Here is a 15,976-nt window from a genome sequence, read left to right as displayed (position 1 = left end):
AAAAGGTCTTCATTTTTATATTATTGATTTTTCGTATCTGTATTTCGACAGAACCTTATGTTCTCTTGAATATGTTTGCTTGGTATTGTTTTTTTTTTACTTTTCCACGCCAATTTTGTTTGTATTTGCACTGTTCAATAAAAATCGTTTAAAAATTAAAATAACAAAAATAAAGTTTCTTCTTTCAAAAAGAGGCTGAAGGATGGCAAAAAAAAGGTAAAGGAAGCACATCCAGTTAAGACATGGTCATGACTTGAACATCACCAACATGACTCTAACGCGGGGGTCTCCAACATGGCGCCCGCGGGCACCAGGGTGCCCCCTAAGGACAGTTGAGGCGGAACTATTCTGAAAATAGCTCACCAGTGCTGGGTCATCGTGATTTTCTTGTATAATGATTTTTAATGTGTTGACTGAGTCTGTTTAACCCTATAGTTAATAATTAACCTGGTAATGACTTAGTAAAAGCATGACAACTTGTTTTAAAAATTCCAAAAAACAAATTGCAGTTCATGGGCTTCATGGACTAAAAAATCCATTTTAGTGTTGATAATTATTTTTAAACAATTAAGAGAATCAGAATCTTTTTTATTTTACAGAAAATACAACAAACTAAATTCCAATTTATGGGTTTTATGAAGTGAATGAGAAAAAAATGTGCAATTTTTTTTTAGCAAAATATCTGGCCTTTTAAGCTTTGTAGCTATTTTCTGAATTATTTTAGCAAAATATCTAGCTAGCTTTTTACATTTTTTGCATGCTATGTAGCAATCATTTTATATATTTTCGCTAGTTATCAAGCCTTTGTTGACTCCATCATGCTCTTTCAGCCAATGGAGAGGAAAAAAAGAGAATCATGGGCAAACCGCCAACCACCTAAAGTCGTGGATCTCGGCCTTCTGTCTCTATTGCCCCAGGGGGGCAAAAGCCAGTCAGGTCTTCTCTTTGAGCCACCATAGAGGGAGAAAGCGCGTGAAGTAAAAAATTAAAAGGTGTTTGAGCCTGGCCTTTTAAATGATGCTGATATCATCAGTCACCGGAGGTGTGTCCTGTGACTGGTTGGAGTTCCTGTTGATGGTTTTCAAAATAAAGTTCATCTCGCAGACTGGATTTAATCCATTGGTGGGCTGCTTTTGTGGATGAGCACATACATACTGTAATCGAAACCTTTTGGATTAGTAATGTTGTCTTGTTTTTGTGAAAAAAAAAAACCACTGTTCGCCTTGACCACTTCTGGAGCAAAGTTTAACTTTTAAGTTCTTTGAGATAAATTTGCGTCACAAAAGTTAAAAGCTAAAAAATGTAGTGACTCACTTTTAGACAACTTTACAGAAAATAGTCATCATCAATAAGCGTCATGGCCCAAAATATCACCCCCTTTTTAATAAGAACAACCAATCTCGCTTATGTCTGTGAATGAGTCATTTATCCCACCCACCCCAAGAAGGCGCAGGAGGCAACGTGAAAATGTAAGACTCATCGAGCATGTGGGCGGTCAACAATTGTGCGTCCATCCTCTGTCAATTTAGGCTTAGTCCATCATTTCATACTCTTGTGTGGTTTGGGAAACGCACACTTATGGGCACACGAAAGCCGCAAATGGAGCACATCAAAGAGAACGTATTCCCTGACTTAAAACCGAGCACCCGATTTCTGTCGATACACTATAAAGATTGAGGATGCTCTTTGCTGGTAAACAAATACAGGCAAACTACAGATCTTCAATCCATACACCTAATTTTTGAGTAGTTAGTGATACCAATACCATTCGCGAACAAAATTATATTCTCTCTTCAAAAAGATTCAAATTATCCTTAACATTGCTTTTCTTTAAAGGCGATTCACTTTTCCAGGTTCCTGACTGTTAAATGGCCACTACAAGGCAGCCAATACATGGCTTTAGGTACCATCATAAGTACAATACCTTGAACAAGGGGGGTATTCGCAAGATACCAAAACCTGGTATTGGTACTCGCCCAGTCCTATAAAAACTATAGTGGGGAACATGGCAAACATGGCACCTCTGTCAAGGCATAGCACCAGTTTGAATGTATTATGCTCCAGAACGAGAAACAGACTTTTGACCATTCTACTAACGAAAAACGGTAGATACCATCATTTTTTTCGGGATGTCGAAAAATATCTGGACATGGCTGTAAGTTAGATTTTCTATTGAGTGCACCTTTTTCCCCCCGAGTACAGGACAGCACCATAGTGCTTCTTTTCACCGCTACTGGGGTGTAGTAGCGGTGTGAGAGGTCACCCAGCATCCACCCCGAAGAAGAAATCTGGCTTTCTCTTCCTAGTTCGTGTGTAAACATACAAACTTACTCTATCTCCATCGCTTTGACCATTTTATTGTTTAATATTTCGTGCATCCATTCAATATGGTTGGTGTAAAGTGTAAAGAAGAGGCAAGCCGTTTCTTTTCAAACAAAGGTAGAATAAGAAAGCTTGATGCGGTTGAAAAAATGGTTGGATCACTTTTTTTTTCATCCACTCTCCACGACAGAGGAAGACCTCTTGAAGCCCATCTTCCAAAAGTACGTCAAACCTCGCTTTATTTATCTTTATAGAGCATATTATTTTGTTAAATGTTTTTTTTTTCGTACAAAACAATACAGGTTACTTATACAAGCCTAAACATACTTATATAAACCTTAAACATACAAAATATAGCAGTGACGCAACTTACGAACAAATTAAACCTACAAACCATCCTAAGTAGGGCAGCGTCTGTACTTTTGTGTGTGTCATGCTCAGTCATGTTTAAAAAAAATAGTAGTAATTTTCTTCTAGCCTGAAAGCAAGTGTCTTTTTCACCTATGCCAGACATGATCATCAATATTTTAATCATTTAGTGGTGATTAATGCACATACTGATTATCCATGTATTGGACTGTACTTGTTTACTTCTTGTTTCAGTCACTCTTGCCACAATATACTCATTTATCTAATTGTTATCCAGTCCCTAAATTGTTCCAAGTGGTATTCTGATTTACTATTGAGAGGGAAACCTTAAGACTTAGCAACCCACCTGCAGGATTCAGTCTGGTGGAAGTACTGGTGTGAAACTGGTTCCTTGGCAATTTTCCATTAACTTTTGTGTTCCGCCCCTTTGGTATATAATTGATTGTCAGCCATTTTGAATATGCACTTGTGAACCATTATAGCCAATTTTGTAATCAGAAACTCAGAATACTCTGTTCTATTTATTTTATTGTATTTATTGTAATAAAACCCCCAAACTGCTCATTGCTCGTTTTTTCATTACTTTTCAGAACACAGATGATGATTCCAATAGGTGAAGGAAGAAAAAGTTTTTTTACCTCCCAAAATGAGTCATAATTTTCAGCACTGGATAATAGCTGTAATTTACAGAACATCATTTCAGAAGCTCCAAAAATATACTTATACTCCAGAGCGACTAGTTTTTTTCTTCTATGTAAATATATTTGGGTCATGAACCGCATAACACATTAAAACAAGGCAACAGTAAAATCTATATCTTATTCAACAACACAGAACAGTTAAATCTGCCTCAGCAAGTATTGATGACCAAGATTGCTCAATTTCTTTTATATTCAACATTTTTCATGTGCATATAAAATGTATACCCGGCATTTGGGTCACTTTTCTTAAAAAACAAAACAAAAAAACATAACAAAAAACTTGTGATAATTCCAATAATATTAATACATTAGACATTTAAACTTAACGCTTCATGTTTTCCTTTTAGCATTTATAAATGTCCTCAATTTTAATCACGTCCACTCTATCATAAAAAATAGCAACGGTGCGGTGATGTAGGGGGCTTGTTTAAGATCTAAATATATTCATTAAATAGTGCAGTCAGTTTGCTTTGTGTATTATGTTGCAAGGTTGATATACAAAATAATCCTTATGCTAATTCCAACATAATACAAAAACATCAACCCTCTCGTTATTCAGCCTATGGGGAAACTCAAATATATTGTTTTGCGCTGTTTTTCTGTAATATTCAAACCGATTTGACTTCCCATCCAATTTTATGGGCAGCAACGATCAATAGTTTTGAGATTTGAATCCGGGCTTCGGCTTTCCTGTGTGATATGCTCATTCTACACAACATCCTTTAGATCAGACATCCATACGTGATTTTTCAGCAATCTTTACATACTGATGAGAGTCTTTCTTGTTTTAATGAGATGTCTCCAGGCACAGCAGATGTAAGCACAGGGTTCAAATGTACTCCTTGATGACTTAGATGATCGCATACCTCCTTCAAAGTCATCTGCAGAGCTGAAGGATCGCAAACTTGGCTCGCACGATCACAAGTTTTGGAAATGTGGAGAAGGAAGGCACTCCTGGTTAGCAAGCCGCTAAGGGAGCTGTGAAAGCGGGAGTCCGGTAGGAACGTCAGCATCTCAGCTAGAAAGATAGCGGACAGTTAAAAAAAACATGTTATAAAAATATCACTGACATGTAAAAATGTGCATTTAAAATGTTGGCATGGTTTTATGTTGATACTGTTAATGAAATGCAATTCTTCAGAACAGTGTTTTTCAACCAGTGTGCCAGGGCACAAAAGTGTGCCGCATGGAATTGCCCAATTTCATCTCTAGTCATGTTTATTTGTATAGCCCTTAACCACAAAGAGTCTCAAAGGGCTGCACAGACCACAGATTGCTGCAAACCACAGGCTATTATTACACCATCCCCTGATCTAAAACCTACATGAGGGCAATGAAAGACTCAAAAACCTCAACATGAGGAAAACGAAGAAACCTCGAGAAGGGACTGCACATGAGGTAAAAAGCACGCCATTGTTCAGTATATTTGTATATTTTTTGAGTGATCAGTTGTGCAACTTTAACATTCGTCCATATTAGTAGGTGGCAGTAGTTTTTACTTTCTTTTTTTATACATATTTTGGGGCCTCAACTAGAAAATACTATGATGTTTATTGTTGGTCCATCTAAATGCGGTGACTTGTTCTCAAACACTGTTTTGAACATTGAAAAATGTAATATCACCGAGAGTGACTCAGTCAAAAATCTAGGTGTCACATTTGACCCTAATCTATCCTTCCAGTTACACGTTAAGAATATTACTAGAACAGTTTTTTTCCATCCTTGCAACATTGCAAAGATTTGCCCTATGCTGTCCCAGTTTGATCCTGAGATACAACAAAGTTTGATCACATTACCCCGATTGTAGCTAAGCCCTTATATCTTTCTGATTTAATTTCCCCCCTATGCTACTGCTTGGAAAATGCTGGTCTACTAGTGATCCCAAGAGCCAAGAAGAGATTTGTAAGTTCAAGAAAGTACTCCATTCGGGCCCCAGTGCTATGGAAAGCCCTGCCCTCTGAGAGTCGATCAGCAACGTTGGTGAAACTGTTTAAATCTAGGCTTAAAACACACCTATATTCTTGTAGCTAATGAATGACCTATGTTTCATGTTGAAACATCATTCTGTCAGGGGGAATACTTGATGTGCGGTCCCCTCTCAAAGTTTTCCCTACTTCTTCATGCAGTGGATGAGTTTTTCCTTGCCCTCGTGTAAGTTTTAGATCAAGGGATGGTGTGATAATAGTTTGTAGTGTGTAATAATCTGCGGTTTGTGCAGCCCTTTGAGACCTCTTGTGATTAAGGGCTATACAAATAAACATGACTTGACTATTACTTGTTCATGAAATAGTACAGCGATAGTTATTAAAAAATGTGTTTTGTTTGATGAAGCGGTTTAAAATTACGCTGCAAAAAAAAAAAAAAAATACCATAAAGTAGTGTAACTGATAATATTTCTAATTTTGCTTTTTATTTTCTTATTTTACTTCAAACAAGAAAGTTAGATTGTAGTAAAACCTTCTTTTTTTCTTGTTTCACTGTCAGATAATCCTTGCTAATTTTAGGTATTTTTGTTATTTTACTAGATTAAAAAAAGACCAAAAAAATATATAGTACAAGCTAAGAAAACAGGTTAAAATATAGTCAAATCCGAAATTACGGAAGAATTCTTAACCAAAATCAATAATCTTATCTACTGAGAACAGTGACCACAAATTATATGAATAACTTTCAATTTAGACAACATGATAATTTAAGAGGACAACAAAACAAAACATTAAACTGGTGCCGGGAGTTAATTTTCAAAGGTGTTGTCATGAACTTGAAACGTTGTTGCTCTCTGCTGCCATCTCCTGGCTTAAAATCATGATTGCAGCCTCAATCAGCTCATTCATCAAGTACGTGCATTTCTTAGACGGTCTTGAAAAAAATTTTACCATTATCATGCTACACTAACAAAAAAAACTGTGATGATGAGCTCTTTCCAATCTTTCCCCTTCTTTCCCTCTGCCTAATGTGTCCCGCGTCCCGGAACACGGTACTAAAAGTAAGATAAAATCAGATAGGCGAGGTGGAAAAATACATTATAAGGGCTCTTTGAACTCAGTTGGGCATCATTAACACACACTTAATATTGGAAATATTGTACCTTCAGCTTTTTAAGGAAACCCCACCTTTAAACATTATCAACAGACGCCTTGGCTCAAAAAGGTTGGGAAACACTGCTTTAGAACCCGAAATCCACTATCATGACAAAAAACAAAACAAAAAACGCAATACAGATACTGGTATAACGATTAAATTTCAAAGCACAGCTCTTTAGTAGTCACCCATACCAAACACTATTAGTTTTGAAAAAAAGACAGATGGAATAAAAAAATAGTGTTTTTCCCTCAATATTTCATGAGAGTAATGGCACTTTTCTGTTCTTTCTTTTTTAAACTGGGCGTAAAACGGATTGCTGACTTAAGGATGGTTTTTGGCTCATATTTGTGGGTACACTAGTTAGTAGATTTATCTAGAAAAATCTGTTACAATACAATATTTTTTGCTAAATTAATGAATTGAAGAATATGATAACAATTCGAAAGTTACATATACATACAAAAATACATATGTACATATATACAGTGCATCCGGAAAATATTCACAGCGCTTCACTTTTTCCACATTTTATTATGTTACAGCCTCATTCCAAATTGTATTAATTTAATCTCTTATTTTAAAATTCTACACAAAATACTCCATTATGACAATGTGAAAATGTTTTTTTTTTTTAAACTTTTTTTGAATTTATTAAAAATAGAAAACTAAGAAATCACATTTACATAAGTATTCACAGCCTTTGCCATGAAGCTCAAAATTGAGCTCAGGTGCATCTTTTTTCCACTGATCATCCTTGAGATCTTTCTACAGCTTAATTGGAGTCCACCTGCAGTAAATTCAGTTGATTGGACATGATTTGGAAAGGCAGAGACCTGTCTATATAAGGTCCCACAGTTGAGTGTGCATGTCAGAGCACAAACACCAAGCATGAAGTCAAAAGAACTGTCTGTAGACCTGCGAGACAGGATTGTCTTGAGGCACAAATCTGGGGAAGGATACAGAAAAATTTCTGCTGCTTTGAAGGTCCCAATGAGCACAGTGGCCTCCATTATTCGTAAATGGAAGACATTTGGAACCACCAGGACTCTTCCTAGAGCTGGCCGGCCTTCTAAACTGAGCGATCGGGGAAGAAGGGCCTTAGTCAGGGAGGTGACCAAGAACCCGATGGTCACTCTGTCAGAGCTCCAGCGTTCCTCTGTGGAGAGAGGAGAGCCTTCCAGAAGGACAACCATCTCTGCAGCAATCCACCAATCAGGCCTGTATGGTAGAGTGGCCAGACGAAAGCCACTCCTTAGTAAAAGGAACATGGAAGCCCGTCTGGAATTTGCCAAAAAGCACCTGAATGACTCTCAGACCATGAGAAACAAAATTATCTGGTCTGATGAGACAAAGATTGAACTCTTTGGTGTGAATGCCAGGCGCCATGTTTGGAGGAAACCAGGCACCAGGCCAATACCATCCCTACAGTGAAGCATGGTGGTGGCAGCATCATGCTGTGGTGATGTTTTTCAGCAGCAGGAACTGGCAGACTAGTCAGGATAGAAGGAAAAATGAATGCAGCAATATATAGAGATATCCTGGATGAAAACCTGCTCCAGAGCGCTCTTGACCTCAGGCTGGGGCGAAGGTTCATTTTTCAGCAGGACAACGACCCAAAGCACACAGCCAAGATCTCAAAAGATTGGCTTCAGAACCACTCCGTGAATGTCCTGGAGTGGCCCAGCCAGAGTCCAGACTTGAATCCGATCGAACATCTCAAGAGAGATCTGAAAATGGCTGTGCACAAACGTCTCCCATCCAACCTGATTGAGCTTGAGACTTATTGCAAAGAAGAATGAGCAAAACTGCCTAAAGATAGGTGTGCTAAACTTGTGGGATCATATTCAAAAAGACTTGAGGCTGTATTTGTTTCCAAAGGTGGATCAAAAAAGTATTAAGCAAAGGCTGTGAATACTTATGTAAATGTGATTTCTTAGTTTTCTATTTTTAATAAATTCAAAAAAAGTAAAAAAAAAAACTTTTTCACATTGTAATAATGCAGTATTTTGTGTAGAATTTTGAGATAAGAGATTAAATTAATACAATTTGGAATGAGGCTGCAAAATAACAAAATGTGGAAAAAGTGAAGCGCTGTGAATACTTTCTGGATGCACTGTATGTATATATGTATATATATATATATATATATATATATATATATATATATATATATATATATACACCAAAAGCATTTTTATTGTATTTTATAATAAAAATAAATCAAATCAATATGTATTCGTATATCACTAATCAGACAACGAATTGCAACCCAAAATGAAATCATTTAATGTACAGTAGACAATTTCATTGACTAATGAAAATGTGAGAAACCAAATACAAATCAATAAATAATAATAATAATAATAATAATAATTTCCTTTGTATTGTCATTCTTTGTAACAATGTACACAGAACGAAATGTCGATACACCTGACCCGTTGTAGCGAGTCGGTGCAGCCGCAGCCAGAGGGCGCCGCCATTATACCAATTAGGTATGTCTCGGTCGAGGCGCGAACCAGCGACCTCCCAGTCTCAAAGCCGGCACACTACCATCTAGGCTACTGAGGTCGCGGCAGTGAGAATGCTGAATACTTGATGTACACGACAAATGAAAAGGCATCAGATTTCCTCTCATCATCACACTATTTTTACTCACGGTACCAGAGACGAATGACACATTGAGTAGAAATAGTGTAATAGTGAGAGAAGGTCCAATGCCTGTTGTATATCATATGTACCACTGGTGATCAGTGGTTAGGATTTGACGCGCTTACAGCGGTGATCCAGGTTTGATTCCAGTCTTAACCGATGATTTTTAACTGTGTTCAGCAATATACTTCGAAAGAGTAACATTGCGCAAATACGTACGATAAACCACTCACCAAAACTGAGTTCTTGTTTGTGTGTAAAAAAAAAGTGTGTCATACACAAATAAACACGGTACATCATAATTTGACAAGTGATGTAATGCGTACTGTAAAACGTGAATTTTAATAAAACAGGCCTACTCAAAATTCAAAGAGTTTTTCCCCAGTGATTTAGGATCTGGTATCAGTATTGTCACAAAGGTACCAGAAGGCTTTGGGGGAAAAGTGTGCCGCGATGGGCAGACGTACTTGCTAGGGATACTGGCTCTACACTAATACCAGAACAAAGATGTTGCACATGGTCTGTATTAAGATACACTTCTACCTGGCAGGAGATTTTTGCACAATTGGAGGTTGTCCATCAGCTCAGCAGTGTTCTCCTCCACCCATAAGTTGAGGATGTGTTGCACGGCTGAAGAGTGATTGTACTTCTCAGCCATGAGCAGCAGAAACGGCAACACATGAGCAGACATGATTGAAGGCTCAGCAAACACGTTGGCCTCATCCTGTTCATAGAGGCTTCCGCATCTGAAAAAGACCCCACGTCCTGATTTACAACCTCCAATCAAGACTGCTCTTATGAAGGGATGCAAAGATTAATCAGCGTTGTAGACAAAAATCGATAACAGAAAGCCAAGAATGGAATGAATTGTCTACGATTGTTGCCAGAGAAGCACGGCGGCACAATGGATAGCGCGTGTGCGGCACAGTTCTGAGGTCATGAGATCGAACCTTCCTGTGTGGAGTTTGCATGTTCTCCCTGTGCTTACGTGGGTCTCCTCCGGGCACTCTGGTTTCCTCCCACGTTCCAAAAACATGCATGTCAGGTTAATTGGCCGGTTCAAATTGACCCTAGGTATGATTGAGCAAGTGAGTTGTCTGTTCCTGTGTGGCCTGCGACTGACTGGCAACCAGTTCAGGGTGTCCCCTGCCCACTGCCCGAAGATAGCTGGGATGAGCTCCAGCGCCTACTGAGGATAAGCGATGCAGATAATGGATGGATGGATGTTGCCAGAGACGTTTATCCAAAAGAATGAGGTATCTCTACATGAATACAATCTCTGCTGAGAGTCGCACATGAAATGAAATATGAAATGAAATGATCTGCATTTATATAGCACTTTTCAAGTCAATGACTTCCCAAAGCGCTTTACAATGTGCCTCACATTTCCCAATAGCTGCCGTGCAGCCATGTAAGGCGCTAACCTGCATATTGGAGGTATTAGGGGTTCAGTGTCTTACCCAAGGACACTTCGACATGTAACACGGAGGAGCCGGGATCCGAATTGCGATCTCTTGATCCCAAGACGAGCGCTTTACCTACTGAGCTACTGCCGCCCCCTGAGGTCATGAGATCGAACCTTCCTGTGTGGAAGGCAATAGTGTCTCTGTCTCAAGCAGTAACAAACATATAGAAAATGCGATGTCAACATCAATTACGTGTCCTAAACCATCTAATGTTTGGGAGCATTTTAGCCTGGATACAGCAAAAAAAAAAAGACTACCTGCAAAGTTTGCAAAGCAGACCTTGCGTATCATGGCAGTAGCTGGTTGACTCACAAACATTAAACATTTAAAAATCACGTCGGACATGTGAAGAGTCTGATTCGTCTCTAAGTTTCAAGTAACGTTCGAGCCAATATGGTGTTGATGACATGATGGGACATTTTAAACGCGTATATTTTTCTTTAAAAGAGAGCATCGGCGTTATGCCAGATTGTGCCAGACAAAAATATTTGCAATTAAATGCGTGAAAAAAACCCGACAAAAATTAGTTGTTAAAAACTGATTGTTGAGTTGTTTTGAAACAGACTTTGAAGTTGACCACTGAATTTACTCCACATAATGCATAGTTGTTTTATTTACTGCAGCTAATGAACCTCTTTTTGGTTTAGGATAACAAACGTTTACTTTATTTTAATGTATTAATTAGTTTAGTTTTTGTTTGAATTTGCAGTTTGCTCAATAAATGAGTATTTTACACTGTGACAATTTTTCTTGAGTTTATTATAATATTCCACATAATTAAAAATCAACTTGATGCTAAATTTAAGAAAAAAAATATTATGCGAGTAATTGACTAATCGTTTCAACAGTTGTCAGGATTAGAACCAATGACAATTGTTATTACAATAGATACTCTTAATATGTAGTATGCTGAAAATGTCTGGACACAGCAATGATAATGATGATGAAGTGATGGTGATATAATGATGATGATGGAGTGACTGTGCCTCCACAAAACCTATGTAAATATGTATATTGTGAGGTGATATAGCTTTAAGACTCAATTATGAAGGAACTTGAAAGGGTAGGATTAAATAAGCATAGGGTTCTCCCTATTCCTTTATGGGCATGTTACGTTAACATTGTGTTTGTTTTTTGACTTGTTGTTTTGTTTTTGTTTTCCCGATGTTCGAAATAAAGGTTCATTCATTTAAAAATTGGTGACTAGTTGACTATTAAAAGAACTGTTTGGTTGCAACCGTATTCCGATGTTAGAACTGAAAAGTGACTCACCCTTCGCTTTTGAATTCCCTCATTACAGATTTCAGGTCGGATTGAGGCACATGGCACAGAAGCACCTCCAGTATACCCGGTGTGTCACAGCACTCCTCCAGCAACATATCCAAGAGGAGTGGCAGGGCCACGTTGACATGCATGAGGTAGACAGTCCTATGGTCTCCTTTTCTGGTGTGATGCAACCTGGAGATGAAGATGGCTGCTTTGGACCTTACCAGTAGGCTTTGATCCTGGAGCAAGTACAGCCCTGTGCTCAGCAGTCTGCATGAGAGACACAGTTCACATTTGCTTCAAAGAAGTAAAAATGGGGAGTTTAAAACGTTGTGAATATCATCTGACAGTACTTCATCATCACATTTGGAGGAATAAGATGATGGCTCATTAGTGGAAGGCCAGCCACACACAGCGCCTCAGCACAAGATACACGCAGAATTTCAGCAGCCTCAGGGGACCGATGCGTCTCCAAGACACGACACCAGCGTTGGATTAGAGAAATCTGAGAACTGTTTTGTTTATGAAGGATTAAGTCAGAACCAAGTAGGGAGTAATAAAAAGCGTAAAACCAATTTCTAACCATTGAAAAAGCAGGAGGCTTGCAGCATGCAAAGCCTTCGACAAGAGCTCCGAACCACCTTTTTGATCCTTGAGGTCCCTCAATAAAAAATCCAGACACTCCAGAAGAACAGACTCCTCAAGTTTAACTGGTGGAAGAGCAGAATCCTCTTTGGCCATCACTGCTACAAACGCTGACAGATGGGCCCTGCGATACTCCTCAACGGGACTCAACAGTGCCTCCTTCAGGTTTGACTGCAAATCAGATATTACATTTGTTTTGTGTCTGAATGAGGCAGAAAAATGTGACGTTTGTGTGTACACGTCTCTTCGTTGGTTCCATTTAAGGGCGTAGGTTTGGAATGGCACAGGTGGGAACATTGCACATTTCTTTTTAAGTGATCACATAATATTGGTGGGGACTGACCAATGATTTCTTGATATTGGTGTGAACACATCCCATCTGTCCGTGCTAAATCTATGCCCTTGGTTCCAACGTAAAAATATTCTATTAACAATCAAAACACTTTATTCATGAGCTATAGAGAAAAGATCAAATAAGAGTGCAGCTGTAAATGAGTGGCTAGTGTAAAATAAAAGTGACGGTAGGCAGTTAAGGCTGTGCCTCATCTCTCATAATGGAAATGTAAAATAAAAATATATTCATTGGTTGTATCAGGTGGCGGCAAACGTTTTGAGTTGCGGGCCGCTTGGTTTGAAAACATTTGCAGAGGGGTCAGAGAAAAAAAATTAGAATAGCTGGTTGATGTATTGAATTATTTGGTATATTAGATAGTCATAAATCCGAAACCTATGCATTCTATGCGGAAAATAGATAACATGAACCATTTAATTTTTTCCTGTTTGCATTTACCTGCACAAGTTGTTTCATCGTCTATTTTTTATATTAAGGGATCATTTCATCCAATTGGTTTTGAAACTCACAAAGTATACAAATAAATCAATTAATTAAATAGCAAAGTAATATCTACTTTTTATGCACTAAATTTGATGATTTGTTTTAAAAAACCTCAATACAATAGGGCTATTTCAGAAGTGTTTAATTGCATTAAATATAATATTTTTATAAATTAATTAAAAAAAAATCATATACAGAAAAATGTAGCAAGATATTTGAATGTTGGCCATGAGCACAATGAAAAATGTGTTTTTATGGGGGTACATGAAGTGACACAGGCTAATAAATCCACATGACTGCGATCGTATTGTCTTAAACAACTACATTTTAAATAAAAAAACAACGAGATGGGCGTTTCCACAAATGTTCTGTTTGATGAATGGCAGTCAACATGTACAGGTACAGTGGGTGGAGTGGCATGTGGTTTTAGTGACATCCAGTGGACATATTAAAAACTGAAGGTTATTGTTTGACTAGAATTGGCTCTTTCTTTTTCTTATGCTTCTCTCTGCAAATCAGGGGCTGGATTAAATCTGTTAGTGAGCTTGATGTGGCTCATGGGCTATAGTTTAGTGACCCTTAGATTATATCTATTCAGTGTTTAAGTTTTTCTCTCATTAACTTGACAATTTTTGGTCATGTTAAAAAAGCTCATAAGAAGCAACGTTATGATAAATCTTTGTCAGTTTTTCTCCTATAACTCACCTGCAGCACACTCTGGATCAATCCTTTCGAGTGGTTGTTCAGTGAAGCGTGCTCCTCCGAGACCCACGTGACCACCGCCAGCCTCAGATCAAAGCAGGCAGCTCTAAAGGTTTCCGTGAGGTCATGTGCCCACTTGGGGTCAGTACAAAGTAACTGGACGGCTCGTTGATGAAAGGAAGACAAGCCAAGCTGAAATGAAAGAAATTGCCTTTCAGTATCCTAGTAGCTTACTGGAAAGCAGACAAAGTGTACGCTGCATTGTATTTTTCAATGCTCACTGAGTCCAATTTTCCGTCTAAAATTTAACCAGTGGTTCTTAACCCTGTTGGAGCTACTAAACCCCACTAGTTTCATATGTGCATTCACCGAACCCTACCTTTGTGTAAAACACAATATGATTTATTTCCAAATTCAAGACGTTCTTTAGAGTAGTGCACAAAATGAACCATGCAGAACAAAACCAACGTATTGCATGAACTCACAATAAACTATAAAAGTGCAAATCAATGTGACAAATTCAGAAATGTGTGGGTTGACCATGTGATTTTTAAAGCAAGGTATGTTCCTTTTCTTGGTTTTTATATCCTGCATCAGTGAAAAGGATTTCTCGCTAAGATACGTTGTAACAAATTCCAGGGCTTTTCTTGGCAATCACTGGATACCTATGCATTTGCTGACACCAAAATATTGAGAATGTTGCTGTTCTGAAGAGTTGCTTTTGAACCTGGTTCTGGTGAATCTCAATTTTTTCATCAAAGTATACATCATTGACTGATGCTGCATCAACATCAAACGTCTATGGCTATCTCATGCATGCTGGATAATCTCATGCACGGAAGTATCCGTGGAAAGACTTAACAAGCTTATCTAAGTGCATGACTTGTTTCAGTTCCATGGGAACAGAAATGATTCTGAAGTTATATTGTACATATTTGTCCGATCGCTTTATCTTTCTGCTTCACATAGTATGGATTAAAATATGAATAAATTAATTACACAAAGTACTACGACGACATTCACACATAGGATCACTCCAGAGTGCACTAAATTACACGCAGCAAGCAATGTCACGTGATCACCTGCAGTTAGTATTGGCCAAGCAGGGCGTGTCATTGCATATAGCCATGATGAGTCCGTGTGTCTTGACCTCTGTGGCAGAGCCTCCACCCAACCCTTAAGACTTACTCACCAAACTCCTAGGGTTTCGATCAAATCCTTGTTGAGAACCACTGGTCTAAACTCTTTTAAGTGGAATATTACGACTAAGTGTTATTTACATTTCATTTTCTTAATGAGGGATCCAAACCACATTAACTCATTCAAAGCCAGAACGTGTAAATACATTTTCAGAAGCGTTATCCCTGAGGGCCAAAATGTAAAATTAAGTGGTTTTTTTTTTTTAAACTATTGTAAAGAGTTTGGCGCGGTATAAAGCCTCTGGGATTTGTTCCAGTATGATAAATCATTATTACATTGCAGGAATGGCTTTGATCAGATCTCTGTCCACACATTGAGGAAACCCCCACTTTCTAGTGTTGCTTCCTGTATCCAGTGATTAAAGTGTATAGGTGGCCCCATATGGCGAGAAGGCGTAGTGAAGCAGTGTGCTCAGAGTAGCGGTTAAGTACAAACAATTAACGCTATTTTTCTTTCTAAAAAAAGATGAGAAAGTCCCTTTGTCATTTTTGGGGCACAAAGGGATGATGTTTCGTGCACGTCCACGAGAACGCGATCTTCATGAAAATCGAAATCTTGTGATCAAGTCACCGTAAACATCAGGCGCAGAAAAGTTATTGTTAAGTTCATGCATGTAGAGGACTGAACTTTGGGACAGTATTGTTCTCTCAGGCAGAGAAGAGCTCCACCTGCTTTTCCATCTCTTTCGCTCCACTTCCGCTGATTTCAGGCACAACCAGAACTTGTACAAATGTACA

At 38.3% G+C, this 15,976-nt stretch overlaps 1 protein-coding gene across 1 annotated transcript in view; it reads right to left on the bottom strand.

The window, feature by feature from the left end:
- Nucleotides 1-2,174: 2,174 nt before the first annotated feature.
- LOC148365501 (tRNA (32-2'-O)-methyltransferase regulator THADA) overlaps nt 2,175-15,976 on the bottom strand; it is a 33,196-nt gene continuing 19,394 nt past the window's right edge. The window contains exons 26-31 of the mRNA XM_088335859.1: nt 14,043-14,231; nt 12,441-12,673; nt 12,211-12,369; nt 11,864-12,127; nt 9,669-9,871; nt 2,175-4,410 (exon numbers count right to left, since the gene is read on the bottom strand). Coding sequence (XP_088191985.1) covers nt 4,142-4,410; nt 9,669-9,871; nt 11,864-12,127; nt 12,211-12,369; nt 12,441-12,673; nt 14,043-14,231 — 1,317 coding nt within the window. The 3' untranslated portion in view covers nt 2,175-4,141. The remainder of the gene's footprint in view (nt 4,411-9,668; nt 9,872-11,863; nt 12,128-12,210; nt 12,370-12,440; nt 12,674-14,042; nt 14,232-15,976) is intronic.

Source organism: Urocampus carinirostris, chromosome 5 (assembly GCF_059441175.1).
Source record: "Urocampus carinirostris isolate Australia breed hairy pipefish chromosome 5, RoL_Ucar_1.0, whole genome shotgun sequence".
Taxonomy (NCBI): Eukaryota; Metazoa; Chordata; class Actinopteri; order Syngnathiformes; family Syngnathidae; genus Urocampus; species Urocampus carinirostris.
This window is presented reverse-complemented; position numbering and strand designations above follow the sequence as displayed.